General features: G+C 39.8%; 1 protein-coding gene across 11 annotated transcripts in view; it reads left to right on the plus strand.

Annotated features, from left to right (window-relative positions):
* Nucleotides 1–24,596, plus strand: part of COL19A1 (collagen type XIX alpha 1 chain) — a 372,523-nt gene that overhangs the window by 177,463 nt on the left and 170,464 nt on the right. For 10 of the 11 annotated variants that reach the window (XM_006127229.4, XM_014575574.3, XM_014575570.3 and 7 more), the window contains exons 14-16: nucleotides 1,428–1,481; nucleotides 2,722–2,757; nucleotides 17,011–17,064. In XM_006127229.4, coding sequence (XP_006127291.2) covers nucleotides 1,428–1,481; nucleotides 2,722–2,757; nucleotides 17,011–17,064 — 144 coding nt within the window. The remainder of the gene's footprint in view (nucleotides 1–1,427; nucleotides 1,482–2,721; nucleotides 2,758–17,010; nucleotides 17,065–24,596) is intronic. The other variant, XM_075923703.1, reaches the window with a different exon arrangement.

Consider the following 24,596-nt stretch of genomic DNA (forward strand, 5'->3'; position numbering starts at 1 on the left):
CAGTGCAGTAAATCTTAATTCATGTCTAGATGACATCCAGTTTTTATTTCACTACCTCATCCAACACACTTAGTGCTGAAGGCGATGGCCTGCTTCTTAAGTGTGACCATATTACATCAGTGTTTCATGGCCTGTAACATCTGCTAGTTGGTTTCCAGGTGGAGTTTAAGGATCTGGTTTTGACCTATAAAGCCCTAAATGACTTAGTTCCTGCTTGCTGTATACCAGTTGCTTACTTCTGAAGCTGAGATCAGTGGAGGTGATGAGCTGGAGATGACTTGATTTAAAGGAAAGGTAGCTTCTGGCAAATTTGTTTTCTGTGATTGGCCCCAGCTTCAGAATTCAGTCCCAACCTAGTTCTAAAACGATTTGAACTGGCTGAGTTTAAGGGCACATTGGAAAATCTACCAATTCCCCTGGCTTTGGGGTAGTAAAGGGATAAAGGAGAGTTGTTGAGTGGCAGTACTGAGAGTACATTCCAAGCAAGAGAAGATAAAGACATGTTTAGTGATGAAAATAAACAAAATTGCTGGATTTGTAATATTTAAGAATGGCATCCCATATTCTCTGCTTCTCTAGCTTTCACTGTTTGCAGCATGGAGAGGGACTGTCAAGAAACTGTTTCTCTCCAATTCTATTCCTGGCCCTAGCTGAAGGTTAAAACTTTCTGGGGAGTTGCTACCCTGACTATGATCTTGGAACAATATGTCAGCTGGAGACTGCACTCCCTGTCATATACAGTCCAACTACTCCTCCTGCTTCTCATCCTTATCCTCCACATAACTTCCCTAATGGACATGGTGGAATGAGTGGTGTATGACCTGGCTTTTTGCCTGCAAGGCCATATGGAAGAGATCCTGAGCTGGACTCTAGAGGATGTTTCCATTCCCTTTACACTTCTGTCCAGATAATCTGACCCTGTATCAGGTGAGGGCACCTAAAACTTCTGGTAGGAGTCTCTTCAAGAATGTCTACACTACAGAGAAGATTGAAGCTGCCACTGTCAATCTTCCAGTGTTCAAATTAGCGGGCCTAGTGAAGACACGGTAATTTGAACTGAGAGGGGCTCTCTGGTCAATGCTGGTAGTCCTGCTTCCACGATGAGTAAAGGAAGTCAAAGGGAGTGTCCTCCCTTTGACTTCCTGCAGTGTAGACAGTGCTAAAAGTTGAGTTAAGGTATTTCAACTTCAACTACACAATTAACGTAGCTGAAGTTGCATATCTTAATTTGACCTTATCCCATAGTATAGACATACCCTTGGTTTTTGAAAACAATAAATTGTTTCCTGTATTTCAGTACTAATAACATTAGTGATTTAACACTGATTTGATTAACAGATGCTAATTTATGCTAATAGAGAATTTTGCCCAAGATCTTTTGTGAATCAAAAATGTATATGTACTATATGCTTTTTTTATTTGTATAGGGCTTAAAAGGTGATCCTGGTGAACCTGGTCTGGCTGGTCCTAAGGGAGAAAAGGTATTTGTGTGTCTATAAATTAATTAGCACACACAACATACACACACACACAAAGACATATTGCACATATAAAATTGTTAGAAGAGTATTATAGTCGCAAAGATGAACACTGAAAAGTTGAGACATAATAGAATTAAGGTTGCCTGCAAAAATTCAGTTGGGCCCTTTTGTATGTATTATGATATAATCTTTAATTACATGATCACATACAGCTTTTTTTCCCCCACAAGGCCTGGTCTCACTTAGTATGTAAGATGGAACATGCTCACTGAATGAGCAATTCCTCAATCTTTTGTTTAATCCTCATTGTTCAATCTGTGCCCCCATATTTTGTTAACAACAATATGAGTCCTTATGCACTGTGCTTTTCATCTTAATAAGCATAATCATTACTGTCTTCCATTGCTAGCATCCACAAAAGCATACACCCTCTGTCCTCTCTTGATCTCTCAAATGTTAAATATAATATATCGATGTATTTTAAAACTCTAAATATAAATATAAATTATTTTAGTATAAGAATCAACAAGATGTGTGCATTAATGACTGTGATATCTATTTTTATAAAGTATTTAACAACCGTGTAATGGTATGGCACTCACCTCTTGCAAGCTCCCCTGTTGGTCACAAGTCTACAGCAGAGGGTTTCATGGCCTAGTCCACACTGTCACAATCCCCCAGTCTTCCCCAAGCCCTGCTCCCAATTTTGTCAGGCCATCCCTTGCTGTCCTTTATCTAGCTTAGGGCATGGATCTCAGCCTTATTTGTATACTTAGGCCCTGAGGATCTAATTCTAAAAATTACATACAAACACGACTTTTCAAATATAAACAGTCATATTGAGTCCAATGAGCTAACTTATGTACATTAAATTAATCTTGTGTAGTGACTGTAGCATTGGTTTCTCAGATTGTAATCTCTTTAGATCAGGGGTTTGTCTTTCTGTTTATGTGTAAAATACTATGCACATCTGGGACAATACAGAAATAACATTTTATTTATACAAAAAATAAACATTTTATTGGACCAGCTTCCATTGGAGAGAGAGAAGCTGTACAGAGCTTTTCTTCAGATCTAGTGCAGGTATTTTAGATTTTACATATGCTTTTGTAATGTAAAAGCATCATATGGTTGACTAATATGATATCAAATTTACTTATGTTTCTGTCTGATATCTTCTAACTAGATGTAAAAGTAAGTGAAAGGAACTGTTAACTCTCCTCCCCTCTGATTTTCTTAGGGAGATGAAGGGCCTCCAGGACAAGCTGCCTTAAGGGTATGTATACCAGAAAACAAAGGAACAAAAAACAGTGGAAAAAGGAGGGAAGGAAAACACTCAAGAAATGTAGCTTTTTTTGGTGGTGTTTATTTGTCATGCAAGCCTCTTTCTCGTTAAGCAAAATATCAAAATCCTTCCTTCCAGATATCTGTACATTTTCTAAATGTCATATTTATCAGTATGTAATTTATTGTTAGATAGGGCATTCACTTCTTAGTTGACACTGAAAAGGTAAATGAAAATTTATAAACAACAAAAAGAAGGTAACAGTATTCAAAATATCCTGAAGATATTTTCCACAAAATTTTAATGAGAATGTCCTTCTTTATTCTTCTTGCTTGTAACATTTTTGATACCAGTTAAAGAACTAGATTGCTGATTTTTAGTAAAATACTTACTATATCCCAAAATCCTATTGAGGAGGGACTGGCTTTAGGTGGAGATAAGTCTGTCACAAATGCTATGGCAGGTGGAGAGGAGGGGCTCTGCACTAGCTAGTATCTAGTCCACTCAACAGTTATTAAAACTAGCACCTTGAAATTAATCCAGAATTGAACAGGGAACGAATGCATAGCCCAGAGCATGGGAACATAAAAATTGTCTGGATATGGTGGATCAGAATAAAGGTCCATCTACTCCAGCATCCTTTCTCCAGCAATGACCAGTACCAACTACTTTAGACGTAGGTAAATTTCATAGACTAATCTGTCCATACTGAAAATTTGTTTCCAAACAGCTAGTATTTAATTTGGCCTTTGACGTGAAACTCAAGTGCTTGTAGGCCTTCAAAGCCTCTGGGTCTTTTTTGTTTGTTTGTTGTTTTTCAAAAAATTCTTTACTAGTGTAACTGGATAATCTGGTGATAGGTAGTATTAGTTGTAGATAATCTGGTGATAGCTAGTTCCTAAGTATGATAGGTTCCTATCATATCAGGAACATCTATATCAGTTTAGAGGAGAGGTCCATCTTGTTCGGTATCTTTTCTGCAATAGTTACTAATACCATATGTTTCAGAGGCAATTATGAGACATCCTGTAGTGGAAAACTATGAAATAATTGTCTCTCTACAATAGAAGTTTCTTCCTGAACTCTGTCTGTGAATGGTTGCCTGATGCCCTAAAGCATCACTTTCTTATTCTATCCAGTTTCACTGTGGATATCTTTATTAGAAGTATAAACATCTAGTCGTTTGATATTTGTGTTTTATTACTCTATAATTGCTGAATGGATTTCTGCTTGGCATATGCCGTCAATCATATGTTGTCATATAGCACAGTCCATTAATCTAACCTGGGATGACAAAAGCATCAGGCCATATAGCTAAGTCCTGTTTCAAGAATGGGGGAGGGGAGTGAAGTCTTCTTATCAGGTGAAGACGAAGGAAGGCATTTTGGATGACTAGTGCTGTGCTGGGTCTAACTGCAATGAGTATAACAGAACCCTGAGATTGTGCGTTTTCTTAACCACTGATGGTTGCATAACATTGATACAGAGTCATGGGGGTTTTTTAGTTCATCTGACTGCTTTTCTCTTCTTACTCATATCATCTTCATCTTAATTGAATTTAGTATGAGTGAGTTATTTTGTATCCAAATTCTAATTTCCTTCTGAGTCCAAGAAAAGTAGAAGACAACATTGTCTCTGCTAGAGGAGAAAGACCCATGGAGTTGTGTGTCATAATGTGTTGCTAATATATAAAATATATCAAAAAATACATATTTTATATTTTTGGTCCAAATATCCAAAAAGTAATTATGCCATATTGCCCTCTTAGCCTTTCCCATCATTTTGTCACATCTAGAAGGGCACTCAAAGGAGGAAAGCAAATTATGAAGTTAATAGTGCTTCGTTGACAATCCTATGCCTCCATCACCCACCTTCCAATTTAAAAAGGGCACTGTCCCTCACGTGTTTCAGCTGATGTAACAGCATATGGAAAATGTTTCTTCAAGTAACTAGGAATTTGTAGAATAAAACCACAAGGTTTAACTGCACATGGAAATTAATTGAAAGGCAGTGCAGTCTGTGAAATATTGCAAGAAACACCATTTAATTATCTTCTGGGAAACACATAATACTTGTAGTCACTGTAAACCTACTACTAATAACAGTAGTATAATTCCGCCCCAGCTAAAGTTTAAAAGTAGCTTATGCTGAACATGTTCTAGTAATTTTTTGTCAGAGCAATGTTAGCATTGCAAGGCAAAAAGATTGCAAAATTATTTCAAATGTACAAGATTAAAAACATTTTGGGCTAGTTCTGTGTGATGGCTGAGTGTTGTTTTGTGCATTGGAGGTATTGCTGCCCATAGTGGTTTTCTGTCTTTCCCAATGTGAAGAAATGCACATTGAACGGGAGGGAAGAAAGAATAAAATCCTGCAAAAGATTGCATGAGTACCATTAGCGTAAATGTGCAATGACCTGATTTGCCACCGGAACCACATGATATGCCACCTAAGTAATTCCATTTATCCCTTTTTGTTTCTTCACCTATGGTACTAAAACCACATCGTGAACAATATCAAAAACAGTGGTTGAACTTGATTTTTTATTCATTCCCAGGATGAGATTAGAAACCAAAAAGCTTCACAGTGGTCTCTATACTTCTGTCAGGATCAAAGAAGTCTCAGGATTCCTTATATTTGCACAGTTCCTGTGTTACTCCTTCCTTGTAACCTGCTTCAAGAAAAGAAAATTTGAGGTGGGGTGATAATTAGAAAGACCAGTTTCAAGAGATGATTTCTTGATCATGTTACACTTGCTTCTTTGAGAGAAGCTGCTACCTTGTGCTCCAGAAAGGAAATGTTGGCAGTCCTCTCTGCAAATATGCCACATGTCTCACTATTACATTTTATTAACCAGAAAGAAAACTAATCCAGTTTGCACTGTGTTAACTTGATGCTCCCTGAGCACCTACAGAACCTCATTGATGTATCCAGGCCAAAACTCTCCAGAAAAGGCTTTTGTTCTATAGAACTGGAAGTTCTGTCTTCATTAAATAATCGTATTCCCAAAGTAAAACGAAGCCTTCTCACAGCAAGGATATTGAAATTGTCTGAGGGTACGTCTACTCAGCAACATTATTTAAAAATAACTAGCATTATTACAAAATAAATTAGTCTGCGTCTACACAGCAGGCATTTATTTTGAATTAATGTTGATATACAGTCAAACTGGAGGTCTTCTTACTCTGACTCCTGTAACCCTCATTGTACAAGAAATAAGGGAAGTCGGAGGAAGAGTGCTCTATTTCAAAATAAGTGCTGTGTAGGTGTTCCCATTTCAAAATAAGCTATTTTGAAATAAGCTACACAATTGACGTAGTTCAATTTGCGTAGATTATTTTGAGTTAAGCCCTGCTGTGTAAATGCCCCCTCAGTGAAGACACCCAGGAATAATCATGTTTGTTATCAAAATGCAAGTTCCATGTTTTCTATCTTAATTCTCAGTCCAAAATGAGATTCAGTGTCTGACCAGCTGTTTGCATTGAGTCAGTGAGCCACCTGAGAGAGTACCTTGGTTTTCATGAGCTAACCCAGAGGAGCCATCATCCATACTGACATTGATTGCTTTGGGTGACTTCGTTCTTAGCATCTCTACAACAGAGAGGATCTCATGCAGTTCAGAGAGGACTAATAAAGCACAACAGGGTTTTCTGAATACTAAAATCTACTATAGCTCTGCTGCACCCTGGAATTTTCATAATAGATGTGTACAGTCTATCAGAGACATAATATTCTCACAGATGAATGGGAGTAGTTCACACTTTATATAGATTCCTAGATTTTCAGGCCTAAAGAGACCATTAGATCAGAAGACCATCCACAGCTCTTATTTACTTCACCCACAGTTCTTATATACTTCAGCTGGACTTGTGAGTGATCAGCGTCTCCAAAAATCAGGTCCGAGATGTGTCAAGTTGGTCATCCAAAATCAGAAGCCACTTTTGAACTGCTTGGGCTTAACCTTAATGTTGCTTAAATCATTCACCTTTATGCAACAAATGTCTAAACCTATCAGGCTTATTCTTTGATGGAAAGGTCTATAAGAGTGTTCCAGTTCAAATGATTCAGGCATAGTAAAGCAGCATTGCAGTGCTTCAAACACAGAAAGTTATGGTCTCTTCACAGCTTTTTCAAAAACAGCTTAAAATCTGCAGAAACTGATGAAACTCTCAGAGAATTTCTAGTACCAGCTGAAGAATTGCCATGTTGTTATCTGAGATATGAGATGAGAGTGAGGCTGGATCTCCATACCAATTTGAAGACTGATTATAGCATTACTTGAACAGATAGCCCAGCCAGAAAACTGTTGCTTTACTACTGCAGAAAATCATGCATTTCTGGTGGAAAGTACTGAAAAAAGACAAATGAGATCAGGCATGGTGATCAGGGAAAAAACAGTTTGTGTGGTATTTTTTTATTTAGCCATAACTTATAATACATATCCTCAGATGAAAGATGGCTCATTCTATCATAAATAAATACTAGGTACAAATGACACTGAATTAGGTCTGATACCAATACTATTCAGAGTACTATAGCAGAGACTGAGGTTTCAATGTTTCAGTTTCAGTTATAAACCTGGTTAAATGTAGGAACTTAAAAATCATCACAAAATAATAATTTGGGGCTATATCTACACTACGGGGTTTTTCCGGGATTCCTCCCAGAGGTATCCCGGAAAAACTCTGCTGCATTCAGGGAACGCGACTGCTCTTCTGCTTTTTTTTTTTTTTTTTTTTTGCAGAAGAGCAGACGCACTCTTTCGGAAGTCCCTGTATCCCTCCTTCCACGAGGAAGAAGGGCTAGTCTGTAAGAGGAGGGTTTTCCGAAATTTGTCACAGTATCGACAGGCCAAATTTGGGAAAAGCCTCGTGAAAAAATTATCAGAAAAAGGTATACAAATTGCACTCCGCAATTTCCATACCTTTTTCCGATAGATCAGTGTAGTCTAGACATAGCCTGGGCTGAAGATTGGCATTACTTGGAGCCATTTCTGAATTTTCCTACTAATAAAATGTTTTGGTTATTTTGGTGATATGGAAACATAAAATAAATTGTTCTTAAGTGATTAAGTAAAATCAACTTGACGTTTAATCAGAAATTTTGTGGGGTAAACCATTCTTCACCCCACTGTACAGGAAGCGCTCAGGGCGTGGAGGATGCTGGTGTGGTAGAGCTCTGTTTTACTAATGCTCGTCCTCCACTGCATGAGATTTCTTCAGACCATGCACCAGTGGAATAAATTAAAGAAGGCCCGAGGCTCCCATATTCTGTGCTGCTCCAGCCCTACCATGAACTAGATCAGTGGTCCCCAACCTTTTGGGGCTGCCAGGCACCTGGGGGTGGGGCTACTTGCACGCCGGGCACCCAGGAGCAGGGCCACACACGCACCTGGGGGCATAGCCATGCATGTGCCTGGGGGCGGGGCCACCCATACGGTGCGCACCTGGTGCTGGCACCACCCATGAGCCCCACTCCCAGGGCTGGCACCAGCGCCGCTCCTGTGCCGCACACCCAGAGTGGGGTTGCCCGTGCACTGGGGCCGGAACAGCCGAATGCGCCGCATGCCCGGGGGCGGGGCTGCCTCCGCTCATGTGCTGCATGCCTGGGGCTGGTGCCGCTCCTGTGCTGTGCGCCCAGGACCGGTGCCACCCTTGTGCCATGTGCCCAGGGGCTGGCACCGCCCATATGCCGCACACCAGGGGCCGGCACAGCTCTTGCCCCACGCGCCTGGGGGTGGGGCCACCCAAACGCCGCCTGCCTGGGGCTGGCACTGCCCATGTGCTGCGCACCTGGGGCTGGTGCTGCTCCTGTGCTGCATGCCCACAGCCGGGGCCACCCCTGTGCCGCACACCCAGGGCCGGCACTGCCCATAGGCCACACGCCCAGGGCCAGCACAGCCCTTGCACCACACATCCGGGGCAGGGCCACCCAAATGCTGTGAACCGGGGGTGGGCTGCCCATGTTGTGCGTGCCTGGGGCTGACGCTGCCCATATGCCGTGCGCTCGGGGCCGGCATCGCCCATGCGCCGTGCACCCGGGGGCAGGGCCATCCCTGTTCACTCGGCAGGTGCACAAAAATGGCCTGGCGGGCGCCATGGCACCCGCGGGCACCACGTTGGTGACCACTGAACTAGATCAAACCTTTAATTGCTCTTATTCATGCTGAACATGTGCTATTATAGAAGCAGGGAGACACAAGACATTTCTAGGCTCTCTATCTGCCTCTTAACATTGATCAGAATTAGGATACAGGGAATGGTGACACCCTCTGTATTTTGAGGGAAAATCCACATTTTTTCAGTAAGCGTTTTGACTGTATGTATATGAGAGAAGTAACCCTTAGAGACAATGCAGCATGTCTTATAAATAATGTAGGATCAGAATTGGTATGTGTGTCAAAATATATAATTTCTCAATAAACTTTAACAATCTTAACAGATAGGCTGTGTCCAGACTCCATGCCTCCTTCGACGGAGGCATGTAGATTAGCCACATCGGAAGAGGGAAATGAAGCCGCGATTAAAATAATCGCGGCTTCATTTAAATTTAAATGGCTGCCCCGATCTGCCGATCAGCTGTTTGTCGGCAGATCGGGAGAGTCTGGACGCGATGCCCCGACAAAGAAGCCTTTCTTCATCGACACAGGTAAGCCTCGTGAAACCAGGTTTACCTGTGTCGATGAAGAAAGGCTTCTTTGTCGGGGCATCGCGTCCAGACTCTCCCGATCTGCCGACAAACAGCTGATCGGCAGATCGGGGCAGCCATTTAAATTTAAATGAAGCCGCGATTATTTTAATCGCGGCTTCATTTCCCTCTTCCGATGTGGCTAATCTACATGCCTCCGTCGAAGGAGGCATGGAGTCTGGACACAGCCATAGGTGAAACACATACCAAAATATTTTAACAAGGAAAATACTTCTAAAATTCCCCAAAATGTTTAGTCAGTTGTAATGTATATTGATATGTCAAAATAAGCAGTACTCTGAGAGATCATAATGGTCTGGAAAATGTGTTCAATTAAATCTGAAAACCTTTCATAAAACCTCTTCACTGTCTTCCAAAATACAACACAAACTTTGGGCAAAAAGAGGCAGCAAAGAATTTAGGAAGGAATACACATGTTATACTGCTAAGTAAAGGTCAGATTCTAGCTCACTGAAGTCAGTGGGGTTTGGGTACTACAAAGAGGAATATGAAAACATAAATTTCCACAACATGTATACTTTGTTGTTTTCAACATAATTCCACTATGTTTAAAATATTTAGGAAAAAACAAACTAGAAATATAATATAATATAATGTAATCTAAGAAGGAGACATAAATATAAATTTAAAGGCCTCTGTACATGGAACTTCGGTTGAAGTGAGTAGTCAAAAGGAACTTTGTTCAGGGAAAGTTTCTAGGATGTCTTACATATATAAACAAATGCATTTGAATCATACATCATTACACAATAAGCTCTAATGGCTCTGATCACTACATTTTTAGGCATTTTTAAAAGATCTTTAATTCAAGATGTTATGTTTTCCTGATGTCAGTCATTCATACATCTGCTCATCGAATATCTTTTTTATTGAGTCCTTGATTATGGTAATGGTATGGCACAGGGAAGCCAAAGTTAAGGCTCATAGTCATACTTCATTTCTGCCAGTGTCTGTAATTTGCATAGTGCTTTACCTTTCCAAAGTTTTATACAAAGATGAAAGGGTCATGATTATTCTTTTGTAATACATTTTTAAAATTTATAATAGCAAGCCACAGGAATTAACTTTGAATCTTCTCACTTTAGTTATATGTTTTTATACCCTTAATATTATTTAACATATTGAACTGGCTTACACATGAATGTTTTTAAGTCTTAAAAAGTTAATAATTTTATTATATCTAATGCTAGCTCTAGAGATCAAACAGGGAATAAAAATTATAGTATTCTACCATACAGTTTTGTCAGAATATGGAATTTAGGCTCAAGAGGGGAGAGACTAGTCTCTGAAATGTCACAGATGGCTAAGCTCCTCTCTCCCTCTCTGGCATCCACCGCTCATGCCTGTGCATGTCATGTCAGAAGAGTGACAGGTGAAGGAAGGTGGTGCAGCGATCTCTCTTGTAAAGTATATGAAAACTATTCCTCTTGACACTTGATCTACTGATTTTAGTTCCCCAGGAAAATGAGTGTCCGTCTGTACGTTCTTGTGGGCCTATCCCTTTTGGGAGTTATAAAATACTCATCCAGATGGCACCAAGTGTTTACACAGAAGTCCTGGGTTAAGTCAGTCACAAGCAGACATACCTAAGACTTGCTTACTAAACAGATATTTGGAATGCTGACTCTTTGAGCCTTGGGGGATCAATTAAATCAAGCTCAAGGGAAATTCATACACATACTTTGCAGAGCAGCCACCATGAGGAAGTTGCAAATTCAGGCCTGGGCATGTTCTGTGGTCACTTTCAGATTCAGTAAACAGATGACATATTAACCACAGATTACGCAGCATTGATGCATCAGGTTATGTAATATTCACAGTGGAAATTGGGTTTAGATCACAAATCTTCAAGATACCTATTTAAACCTTGATTACTAAATTAACTGAAGATGTAACATACTGCTTATTTGAGTATTTAAGTTTGCCATTTGAAATTATGCTTTTCATACTCCATGGGCAGATCTGCACTGCCTGTGCAATTGGGCCTTCCAGACATCCTAAACTAGGTCTATTAGGGTATGTCTAGACAGCGGACATTCCACATCTTTTAAACGTGCCCATTATTTCCAAGTAGATTTTGAAACAACGGGCGTGCTATTCCAGCATCCCTGTAAGCCTTGTTCCACGAGGGTTATGGAATGTCTCGAAATAGCACATTATTTTGAAATTTGGCACTGTATAAACGGTGCCAAATTTCAAAATAAGCTATTTCAAAATACATTCAAAATAAGCTATGTAATTTGTATTGCACAAATTGCATTGCTTGTTCTGAGATAAGGGTGCTGTCTAGATGCACCGTTCATGTGAAAAAGGGTGTGCAGATTCAAGTCCTACAAGAGAACTCCTCTTTATAAATATTTCATCCAGTGTTATTTCTCCTGTTAATTTTTTTTTTAAATTGCCAACAAAAGAAATGCTAGTGAGAGCAGGCTAATTAATAAAATAATATACAACTTGCAAGTGATGTTATATTTTCATTATTTTAAAAATGTTTCTATTGACAGAAACTGGATTTTAACCATTTCTGGCACATAAATAGAGGTTATTAGAGTGCATGCACATAAACCTATCTAGTTCTTTTTAGCTGAATGTAATCATGGAATCATCTTTAATGCTGATAGCAGAATTTGGAAATGCTCCTAGATTTTAAGTGGGGGAAGATTCTGTCAAGGAAAATTTGTCTAAAGAAACAGGTGATATTAGACAATCTAGATAGTTTCAGTCTATTTTTATTTTTATCTTCTCTGCACAGTAACACAAGAGAACTGGTCCTCAGGGTTTGAGGGAAGATTTATGTTTTGGTCTCAGAGATTTATGTTTTGTAAAAACCTGCACTGTGCTCAGTTGACATGGAAATGATTAATGTGTCTTTCATCAGAAGAATGATGTGAGAATAGTTTCCTGTTCCTTTCTATTACTAATGCACTTCAGTGTAAAGAGGCATTGCAAGTGACTCTCTTTCAGGAGTCTAAATTATGCATTTTTTTCATTTAGAAAATAAACTCTTGTCTAGTAAAAATGTTAGGTTCATAAACTATGAACATTTATGAAAGACTACTCTATATTTCTTACTGAAATGGCTGTCTCTATTGAAAAGAAATTAAAATAAAATAGATTTGAAGCTCTACTTTCTGAAAAAAGTGTACCACACCTATAAGAAAATGAGATTATATTTTTATTTGCTTCAGTAAAATATTATTTAAAAATAAAATTAAAGATACACTGTATACATTTGTTATCATTTGTAATATACAATTGAACATATAATTAAATGATTAATAAATTAATGTACATGCTATACCTTCTGTAATGTTGAACTGTTCAACTTTCTTAGCATTTTAATTCTTGCTCAGTCACCAATTAGTTCATAAAATAGAGGTTCTACTCTAAAGAATATATTGCTTGCTCTGGGCCATTAATGGCATTTCGCCACAGCCATACATTAGAGGCAAAACAGAGCAGCAGGACCCTGGCTCTGAGATGGCATGCATGTTGAGGGCTTTCAGGTTGTTCTACACACCTTTTATAGGAGGAGTATAGAAAGCTTCATATATGGCCAGGATGGGCAAATTTTTTAGCCCAAGGGCCACATCAGGATGTGGAAATTGTATGAAGGGCTGTGAATGCTCACAAAATTAGCATCGAGGTGCAGGAGTGGGAGAGAGCTCCAGCTGGAGGTACAGGCTCTGGGGTAGAGCCAGAAATTAGGAGTCAGGATGCAGGAAGAAGCTCCAGGCTAGGCCAGCAGATTGAAGTGTAGGTGTGACGGATCTGTCTGGGTTCTTATGCAGATGAGGGCTTTCAGCCAGCTCCTATGTGGCAGCACAGCCAGAGGGCTCTGTCCTCCCTTCTCTGACCCTCTCCCCATACTCCATCTGCAGTCACCACCCCAGCAGCTCCCACTGGCAGTGGTTCCCAGCCAATGGGAGCTGTACAAGCTGTGCACAGATCCTTCTGGCTGCCCCTGCACATAGGAGCCAAAGTGGGGGACATGCAGTTGCTTTGGGAGTGGCATGAAGTCACAGCATGCCAGGAGCAGGACACACAGGAGTTCAAGGACTAGATTAAAATGACTGATAATCCAGATGAGGCCTGTAGGTTGTAGTTTAGTAGTAAAATCAAACCAAGATTCTGCTTATCTTCTATCCCTTCTTTTCCCTTCTCAGCCAAATTGTACTGTGCGGTGGCTATGATTTGAGTGCAGTGGCTATGATTCTTAGTGTGTCATGTAAGTGTCTTTGCTCCCTCCAGCATGCAGTAGCTTTTTCTCACTTCAAAATTGCCATTGAAGTTAATTGTTACTTTTTAATCATGATACAAAATTACTGGTACTACTTGACTTCATTAATGCCATTCTACCATTTATTTAATCTTTGCAAGAGGCATGGCCATATATTGCCTTTTATCCAAGTCAGGACTTCCATTAATATAAATGAGACTTGTGCATGCAGATCAACATCAGCACATGGCAGTAGACATAAAATAAAAACATAAAGAGAGGGCCAAATTCTACTTTCTTATTCCCCATCATATAAATGAGAGCAGATCTGGTTCTATGGTATTTGAATAATTCTATTTAAAGAGGCAACATACATTATATTTTAGAAATGTATTATTGTACATTATTTAGACAACTAAGTAATGCCCATGACACTTGAGTCTTAGAAAGATTTATTATAATGTGGTTACATATTATAAAAGCTCACACGTTCCAAACCTGGGGAAGTGATCTATTTAAACATCTCTATGAGTGATGGTTCCACATGTCCGATTTGGATATTTGTGTACTTTTGTTTAACTTGTCTCCTTAATCTCCACATACAGTTTACCTCCTGTTTGCAGCATTTATAGCTTGTGAGAATTGGGTACACCTAAGACTCTGACAGCTTCATAATGGGGCGGGGGGAAAGGAAATCTGAGTTTTGTGCATATATTTTTAAAATGAATTAATCTGTGAAATTCTCATGAAGAAACAATTCCATACTTCAGTTAGGCTAATGTATTTATTAATTGTGCTAATGTAAGTTGTTGTGCATGGAATTCATTTCAGCAGCACTAAGTGTTTATGGATATCCTATCCAGTCTCACATTTCAAAAACCATCAGACACATTGCAGTAACTTTTATATATTTACAGTACACTTGTATAATATTTTTGTAGTACTTTGTTTTTGGAGTGGACTGAGGAAGTAAGTAATATAAATAATGTCTTTAAGAAAATTCACTTGTCCACTTCAGCTGCTTTTCATAATTAACTGACAGGTTTTGATTTGTGCTTTGATTTTGTTCAAAGCATGTTCTAATGTAATTTGTTTGAACCATTAAATCTAGTAGGCAGACATCTGCTGTGCTTTTTAACCATTTTTAAATATATGTTGAATCAGTACAAATGTTGTTTGTATCTTTATGGTCACATGAGAAGATTTTACTCTATGGCCTGTAGTCAGCAGCTTATAATGAGGGAGTTGTATGAAATCTAACACAGTTCAGGATACCTTCTGAAACTAAAAACAGTTTAACTGAAATGCATGGTTAGTCACTTACTTCCATCTTTGCCAAACACATATCTTTTCTCTCATATAAGTTTTAATAACACTTATATCCAGTTGATTGTCAAAAATATTGATTTAGGGGTATGATCAACTTAAAATATTAGCAATTACTATGTGTCATCACAAAAGGAAAAACTATGTAGTACTTTAAAGACTAACAAGATGGTTTAATAGGTGATGAGCTTTCGTGGGCCAAACCCACTTCCTCACTTCATATTCTGGAAGAGAATTGGCATGACCATATATACCAGTTCTTGTTAGTACATATTAAACCATCTTGTTAGTCTTTAAAGTGCTACATAGTTTTTCCTTGTTTTAGCGAGATCAGACTAACACGGCTACCTCTCTATTACTATGTGTCACCAGTAACTGTAGTGCAAGAAATTATACATATTTTAATGATTCATTCAAGACATTTATCATTCACACAATTTCTTCAATGTTAGCCCATAAAACTTATGTATAGGACTTGTACTGCTATAATAACCACCTAGTTAAAAATATCAAAAGTATAGATTCTCTGTGCTGTGTGAGATTTATAGTATGTGACTTAGAAAAACAAGGAGAATTGGGCAATATATTTTATCCTGCTGTAGGTGAGTGAGACAAGCTTTCAGGCTCACAGAGAGCTCTTCCTCAGGGTCAAGTATTATCTAGATTATTCCTGACATTGGAGATTTTTAAGAGCAGCTTTAATGAACGCCTCAAAGGTAATTTATTCCCATGTATTACTACCCTAACAGTTAGAAAGTTTTTCTTAATGTCCAACCTACGCATTCCTTGCTGCAATTTAAGGCCACTATTTTGTGTCCCATCCTCAGAGGCCATTATGACAATTTTTTCCTTTAAGATTTTTTTATACAGATACATAACACAGAGTGGTTCCTTTTATATAAAGCATAAGTTTCTGAAGTTCATACTCTGTCATATTTGTTATGGCTCTCTATTATTTTTAAAGAAACGTATCTTCTTACTGATCAAGATACAATGGATAGTTAGGTGCACAGACAAAAAATGGCTACGGTCTAGGAAGACCAAACACTATCTGTAAGGCTAAGGTCAGTGTCTTCAGTAAATTCCTTCATAAAGTTATTTGTTTTACTTTACAAATAAACTTTCTGACATGTTCTCATTTTACCTAATTGCTTCTGCCAATGAATAGTTTTAGGAATCTTTCCACTCCCGGAATTTCCAACAAACTATATTATCAAAAAGTTGATCGATTCTCTGTACAAGTTAACAGTACTCAGCAAATTTCTAAACCAATCTGGTGCTGTGCATTCTCAAGTAAAGGGGAAGTCATGGAGAATGCATGTGTGTGCGCCTGTGTGTGTCTGTTTAAATTAGATACTTATATTACAATTAGTTCTGTATGATTTCAGGTTGACATCAGAAATTTTTCATTTTCACATATACAAATATACTCTAGCAATTCTGTTATATTAGTTACCTTGTGAAAAACTATGCATCATTAGCCATTAATAATAGAAAATTTAGAAATTGTTTGCAGCATGAATGTAGTTTGCCGCAGTTTGAAGTATCTGAAACCATAACTTGTTAACATTAAATTCAAAAGGCAGAAAATTTGTAGTGAATTAATAAAGTCTGAGGAGTTCTTCCCAGCTGTTGTGATTCAACGGGGGAAATTATATAAGTGGAAAAGTTGTAGAACAGATTAATTTTTATTTAAAATTGAATTCAGACAATTCATTTTAATAAAGTGATATCAGCTTTTGAAAGATTGGGAGGTAGCAATTTAAACCTCATTACTTTTCTCAGACTACATGGAATGCCTTATAGGAGATCAGAGACCGAGATACACCAAATGTTATCCTGCAAGGCAAAGTAAAGGTTGGCTCATGAATATAATATAGTCCTTTACTATTTTACATTTCTTTTGGATATAAATGTGGTTTGTTACAGGCTGAGACAAAGTAAGCCAATATCATTTTTAATGTTACATTTGCAAATGTTTGTATTTTCAGGGTTTGCCAGGGCTAGATGGTCCTCCAGGTCCACCGGGAAAAGAAGGTCAGAGGGTGAGTAAACTTTGTGAACAACTGGCAAGTGTGTGAACTGACTTTAATGAGTTACTTCTTTCCAAGCACCAATAAAAACAAGACTCAAAGATAGCAGCTGAGTAGAAAACAGTCACCTTAAACCAAGCTTTGAAATTTAAGTTTTGTCTTTGTTTGAACGAGGTTTATAATCTTAATTGTTTCAATGACTGACAGCACATATTTGAATGAAGTGCACCTGCGGACATTGAAACTAGAAAAAAATAATAAAATCAATCTCAACTTTCAGTTCTCTTGTGGGAATGGAAGGTATTCCAGTGTACGTATCATACGTCAGCATGTCATTTTTATACTAAGTCGTATACTGTTCAAAGCTAGGGTCAATGATCAGGTTTTACTATGGTTCTTTATATGTACATATCATAGCTGATAATATCTATATCAAGAATGGACAGCAGTTGGGAAGAAATAAGAAGCTAACAAGATATGCTCAAAACATGAAGTAAGTCTAAACTGATTTGTGAAAAATGTTGGATTAATTGGGTTTTTTATTCATTAGTGTATTTCTTGGCTTCCTCTTGTACCAGCAGAAATAGTAAAATACAAAGATGGATGTTGATCATAGTATTTGAGGGTACGTCTACACTACAACGTTAATTCGAACTAACTTAGTTCGAATTAGTTAATTCGAACTAAGCTAATTTGAACTAACGCGTCTAGAACTAAAAACTAGTTCGAATTAGCATTTTGCTGAGTGGACCCTGAACAGGGCTTAAGGATGGCCGGAAGCAGTGCCGGCAGGGCATCAGAGGAGGACTTAGAGCGTGGAGATGCTGTCTCAGGCTAGCCGAGGGCTGCGCTTAAAGGGTCCCGACCCCCACCCCGGACAGACAGTTCTAAGGGGTGCCCCGCTTGCAAAGCAGTCCTGGCTTGGATTGCCCGGAGTACCCACACTGGGCACATCACAGCACTCGGCCATCAGCCCGGCTGCACTTGCCACAGGCTGCGATCTGGGGAGAGGGAGCAATCGGGGGTCTGCAGGAGAGCTTCCACTCCCAGAAGCCCGCAGAGCCAGCCCAGTCCTCCCCATCGGGGGCTCGTACCCCATTCCTCTCTCACCTCCTTCCACTTACCCTTCCCTAGCCCCCCTTCTTATTGATGTACAAAATAAAGATAATGTTTCTTCCAACATTGACTCTGTCTTTATTGAACAAAACTGGGGGAGACTGGGAAAAGGAGGTGGGAGAGGGGAAGAGAAAGGCTGGGAGAGGGGAGGGCAACTAACATGATCAGGGGTTGGGAACCGGTCCCAGATGAAGAGAGGCTACAGAGACTGGGACTGTTCAGCTTAGAAAAGAGGAGATGGAGCGGGGACAGGATAGAGGTCTCTAAAAGCAGGGGTTGGGTGGAGAGGGTGCATTCAGAAAAGTTCTTCATGAGTTCCCATAAAGAAGGACTAGAGGACACCAAAGGAAAGGACTGGGTAGCAGGCTTGAAACTAGTAAGAGACAGTTCCTCTTCCCAAAGCAAATAGTTAACCTGTGGAACTCCTTGCTGCAGGAGGCTGTGAAGGCTACAACTAGAACAGACTTTAAAGGGAAGTGAGATCAAGTCATGGAGGTTGGGTCCATGGATTAGTCTTAGCCAGGGGGTAGGAGTGGTGTCCCTGCCCAAAGTTTGTGGAAGGCTGGAGAGGGATGGCACGAGACAAATGGCTTGGTCACTGTCTTCGGTCCATCCCCTCCAGGGTCCCTAGGGTTGGCCGCTGTCAGCAGACAGGCTACTGGGCTAGATGGACCTTTGGTCTGACCCAGGACGGCCATTGTAAACTCAGGGCTCAGGGTCGGGGGGTCTCAGTGGACCCCCTTGATTTTCATGCACACCTGCTCCTGGGTGGCCAGGCTGGCAGCTCTCCTGCCCTAGCCGGCCACTTTCCTGTGCCTAGTGCAGAGATCGTGGACGAGGTCCACGATGTCCGCACTAGCCCAGGAAGGTGCCCGCCTCTTGCGGTCCAGGGCAAGCTCCCGGGAGCCGCCAGCCTGGTCCTGGGAAGAGGGGGTGGGTTGGGGGACATCGGGTGGGTGGCTCTGTGCCGTGCCAGGTGCAGGGTCTGCTGGCTGGGTGCTGGCAGACTTGCACCTGGCACGGGCACCGTAGCCAGCCCGTGCCCCTTTAAGGGGTCCGGGGCCGGGAGGGGGGCATAGAGTTTCCCTGGTGTTGGCCAGAGTGGCCACCAGGGAAACCTGGGGAGGGCTAGCCTCCCACTAGTTCAAATTAAGGGGCTACACACCCCTTAATTCGAACTAGTAAATTCGAACTAGGCTTAATCCTCGTAAAATGAGGTTTTCCTAGTTTGAACTAAGCGCTCCGCTAGTTCGATTCAAATTCGAACTAGCGGAGCGCTAGTGTAGCGGCTATGAATGTTAGTTCGAACTAACATCCGTTAGTTCGAACTAACATTGTAGTGTAGACATACCCTAAGATCCATTCTGAACTGGAAAATATTATAAAACTCAAGAGAGTATTTCATGAGATGGGTAAACCAATTCTAGCCCAAAGTTTGGATTTAAATCCAAAGTTTGGATTTACATTGGTTTAAGGTCATAGAACTATAGCATCATAGAATCCTAGGGCTTGAAGAGACCTCAGGAGGTCACTGAGTCCAACCCCCTGCCCAAAGCAGGAGTAACCCTAACTAAATCATCCCAGCCACGGCTTTGTCAGGACCTCTAGGAAAGGAGATTCCACCACCTTCCTACGTAACCAGTGTTTACCCACCCTCCTAGTGAAATAGTTTTTCCTAATATCCAACCTAGACCACCCCCATCCTTGTTCTGCCATCTGTCACTACTGAGAACAGCCTTTCTCCGTCCTCTTTGGAACCTCCCTTCAGGAAGTTGAAGGCTGCTATCAAATCCCCCCTCACTCTTTACTTCTGCAGACTAAACAGACCCAACTCCCTCAGCCTCTCCTCATAGGTCATGTGCTCCAGCCCCCTGATCATTTTGGTTGCCCTCTCCTGGACCCTCTCCAATGCATCCATGTCCTTTCTATAGTGTGTGGACCCCAAGATATTTATCTCAAACTCAGATTTACTGGAAAACCACACTAGTGTGCCTTTCTAGAGTTTGTTCATTCATAATTAATTTTGGCATAGTCCGATAAGACATTGAGGTACTCATTTTTTATTGAAGTTAATGGGAACGAGGGTGTTCAGTACCTTAGATTATTGGGTTCTTTCTGTGCAACTTTTCATTAAAGGCATAATGCTGATTGCTAAAGATGTGATGCTGCAGCCTTTATACAAAAGAGGGTTTTTTTTCTCAGGAAAGTAGTCCCACTTACTTCAGTAATACTATCTATAGTCCTGATCCTCATTCTTGTACACAATGATGAGTGTAGCAGTGTTCTAACTCATACTGTTATGCAGTTAAATAAGTGGACATTGCACAGGCCTTGCTTATCTTTTACACATCCCCTAAATAGGAAGTTTTTCCATGGAGTCTCAGATCTGCAAAATAAACAGAATGCTAACACTTATTTGTCCCTTGTATCTTATAATGTGAAAGATTATGTGAAAAACAGACATTTTTCTGAACTTTTATAATGTAGCCATTTTGGAGTGCTGCTTTTAGCCCAGGATGATATCATGATGTGCAGAGCTTGAAAAATGTATGTGTAGCTGTATTATTTTTGTTATAAAGGGAAATTTAGTAAGAATATAGATTTTCCTTAGTCACTTATATTTCAAATGTAACATTAAGCTGGTATCTTTTCCAGTATACAGACGATACAGTATAATCAGAAGTGCTTCAGCCCTGATTATCACAGCCCCTGCAGATTATATCCAGACAAACAATAACATAAGTATGGACTATGTCCTCTCTCATGCACTTTGTATTGTGTAAAGTGAATGGAAATGCCAAAGTTTTTCTATTTTCTTTAATAATCTCTTGCCCTGCACCATTCAGTATAATTATAATCATTAATAAATTAATAATGATGCATCATTGCAGTAGCTTCATTTACAAATTTAAAAAATCTAGAAATGGAGAAGTTAAGGTTTTAACACAGGCCCTCCCAACAGTTAGGTTGTTAGCCATTATTATAGTTACACTAACATAGGTGCATCATTCTAAATATGTAGCATTAGATATGGCATACTGATGTGAATCAACAGTTGCAAATCTGGGTCTGCACCAATGTAGCTATATCAGCATAGCCACCTGCATGCTAAATACCACCTGCTCTATGTTGTTATATGTACTGGCAAACAAAAACTATGCTAACAATGTTAAGATTGCAAAGTCATGTGCTGAAGAGTTAGGAAATTCCAGAATGGAGGTCCTGCATGCAATGTTAATTCCTCTTCCTTCTTGCATATGGATTTTGATGCACTCTTTTAATTATTGTGACTCCTAATATTTTTAATGAGACACTATAAAATAATCATGATTAACCGAAACACCAATTGAAATGTATTACATATTTTGGATGTTTTTCTACATTTTAAAATATATTGATTTCTGTTCCAACACAGAATACAAAGTGTACAATTCCTATCTTATATTATTTTATAACAAATATTTGCATGTAAAATGATAAAAGAAGGTAGGGGCTGTTCTCCCTACTTGCCACACTTGCCAACCTTCCATCGCAGGCGGTAGGCAACCCTGGCTTTCGCCACAGTCATTGGAGAGGGCTGGGGTGCAGCTGTGTAAGTTCGGCACCCTCCTTCTCCCTCTCATGCTGCACCAGCCTGGCCCCCTTCCTCACTCCCAAACTCCCTGCCAGCTAGGGCCCCCTTCTCCCTCCACCAGCCAGAGCTCCCTTATTCCTCCCCCCATCTGACAACCAGGGCCCCCTTCTCTCCCCCCACTCCCTACCGTGGCCTAACCATAACTCCAGTAACTGGGCAGTGGCACACAGCAGGCCCAGCTCTAATCCCAGTGGCCAGGCTGTGGTGTGCACCAGACCCAGTTCCCGGGTGCCAGAAGGGGCTGGATCCGAGGTGTCCTGGCCCTGTTTTCCTGCCAGGATGTGCTGGACCCAACCCATGCGGTCAGGGCCGCAGGACCAGCTTTCCCTCTGGCCATTGGGAAGGGGAGGGGAGGGCTGGGGCCATAGGCAGTCCCAGTCCTCCACATGGTGCCTGGGAAGGGCCTGACTAGGGGTGGATGGGGCATGTTTCTATGAGAAGCAAAGTGACATGATGACATCATCTGTCATACAGGAAATACTTTTTTATAGATAAAGTAAAATAGTATTTTTCAGTTCACTTCATTCAAGTAGTATAATGTGATCTCTATATCATGAAAGCATGATTTACAAATGTAGATTTTTTTCCACATCGTTGCTCTCAAAAATACCAAAACAACGTAAAATTGTGGCACCTGACTCAGGTTATGAAAATTAACACATGTTGGTCCACTCCGCTTTGGATCATTATCAAGTGGAAACCATCATCAGCATGGACATGTGTCCTCTGGAATTATGGTTGAAACATGAAAGCATTTACAAATTTTTAGCACATCTGGCATATAAATATCTTGCAATTCTGGTTACAGCAGTGCCATCCTAATGCCTTTCCCACTTCCAGGTGTCATTGAAAACAAGAAGGGGACAATATTTTCTCCTGCAAATTGTAATCAAACTTGTTTGTCTGCCTAACTGGCTGAACAAAAAGTAGGTCTAAGTGGACTTACAGGCTCTAAAATTTTACATTGTTTTGTTTTTGAATGTGGTTATTTTTGTACATAATTATACATTTGTAAGTCCAGCTTTCATGGAACAGTTTGCAGTCAAGTACTTTTGTTAGGTGAATTAAAAATACTATTTCTTTTGTTTTTACAGTGCAAATATTTGTAATCAAAGTAAATATAAGCAAGCACTGTACATTCTGGAATGTAATTGAAATCTATATATCTGAAAATGTAGAAAAACATCCATAATATTTAAATTTATAGTATTCTATTATTGATTAATAGCATATTAATAGTTAATGACAGTGTGATTAATTGTGCTTTTTTTAATCATGCCATTAACTGCAAATAGTTTTTTTAATACATGATTAATTGTGATTAATTTTTTATCACTTGATAGCTCCAGTTTAAAAAAATGCTCTAATCTGCAGAGGCTGAAAAACAAGAACACAGAGTATAGCGAGAAACTATAAACAACAATTATAAAATAGGCAGCAAAAGAAGGAGCACAAGGAGCAAATTTTAACAGACAAGGAGGAGATGATGAAATCGGATGGAAGCGCAAATAGAGATGTTGAAGTCCCTAATTGCACTTCAGGCAAATTACATGCATGCATACATGTCTTACCATGCCCTACTCAAAATCCTTGCACAAATTCCTTTCATTTTCCCAGCCTATCTCAGTACCTCATTTACTCCAACCCTTTTGACAACTTCCAAAATGATTGCTAGAGTTACATTGTTACACAGACACATACACAAAACCTCACAAATGTTATGCAGTACATAGCAGGCTGTTATGACTATGGGAATGTTTACCTTAGTTACGTATAACCTGCCACAAAGGCAACACCAGTGAGCATTTAATCTGCCAAAAGTATATTCTATGGTCATTCTGCATCTGTTCAGCCAATTCTTGAAGTGTCTTTTGCTGCTTTTCAGGTTTCCCATGTAAGGCTTCATGAGCTCTGTGAATAAGGCTTATATTGGGTCTCCCATGAGTACTATAGGTATTTCAGTATCCCTCAATGGAATCTTCTGGTCTGGAATGTAAGTCCCTTCTTACAGTTTTTTGTACAGACAAGTGTTCCTGAAGATGCATGCAGCATGCACTTTCCCCAACCACCCCACATGAATATCAGTCAAACAATACTGGTGATCTAAAAGCACCTACATTATCATAGAGAAGTATCCCCTTTTATTGAGGTACTCTCTTGCAAGATAGTCTGGGCCAAAACTGGGCTATGCATGCCATCTATTTCCCTACTGCAGTTAGGGAATCCCATTGCTGCAGAGCTATCTATAATTTCACACACATTTCCAAAAGTCACAGTCCTCCATATTGATTAGTTATAGAAATGTAACCGTGTTAGTCTGGTGTAGCTGAAACAAAAAACAGGACTATGTAGCACTTTAAAGACTAACAAGATGGTTTATTAGGTGATGAGCTTTCGTGGGCCAGACCCACTTCCTCAGATCAAATAGTGGAAGAAAATTGTCACAACCATATATACCAAAGGATACAATTAAAAAAATGAACACATATGAAAAGGACAAATCAAATTTCAGAACAGAAGGGAGATGGGGGGGGGGGGAGGTAAATGTCTGTGAGCTAATGATATTAGAGGTGATAATTGGGGAAGCTATCTTTGTAATGGGTAAGGTAATTAGAGTGTTCAAACCTAAGTGTAAAGTGTCGAATTTGAGTATGAATGACAGTTCAGAGGATTCTCTTTCAAGAGTATTCTTGAAAAGCTTTTGAAGCAGGATGCAGGTAATTAAGTCGTTGAGACAATGTCCTTTCTGGTTGAAATGGCAAGAAACTGTTTTTTCTTTGTGATCCTGTCTAAT

The sequence above is a fragment of the Pelodiscus sinensis genome, chromosome 3 (assembly GCF_049634645.1).
Source record: "Pelodiscus sinensis isolate JC-2024 chromosome 3, ASM4963464v1, whole genome shotgun sequence".
Lineage (NCBI taxonomy): Eukaryota > Metazoa > Chordata > Testudines > Trionychidae > Pelodiscus > Pelodiscus sinensis.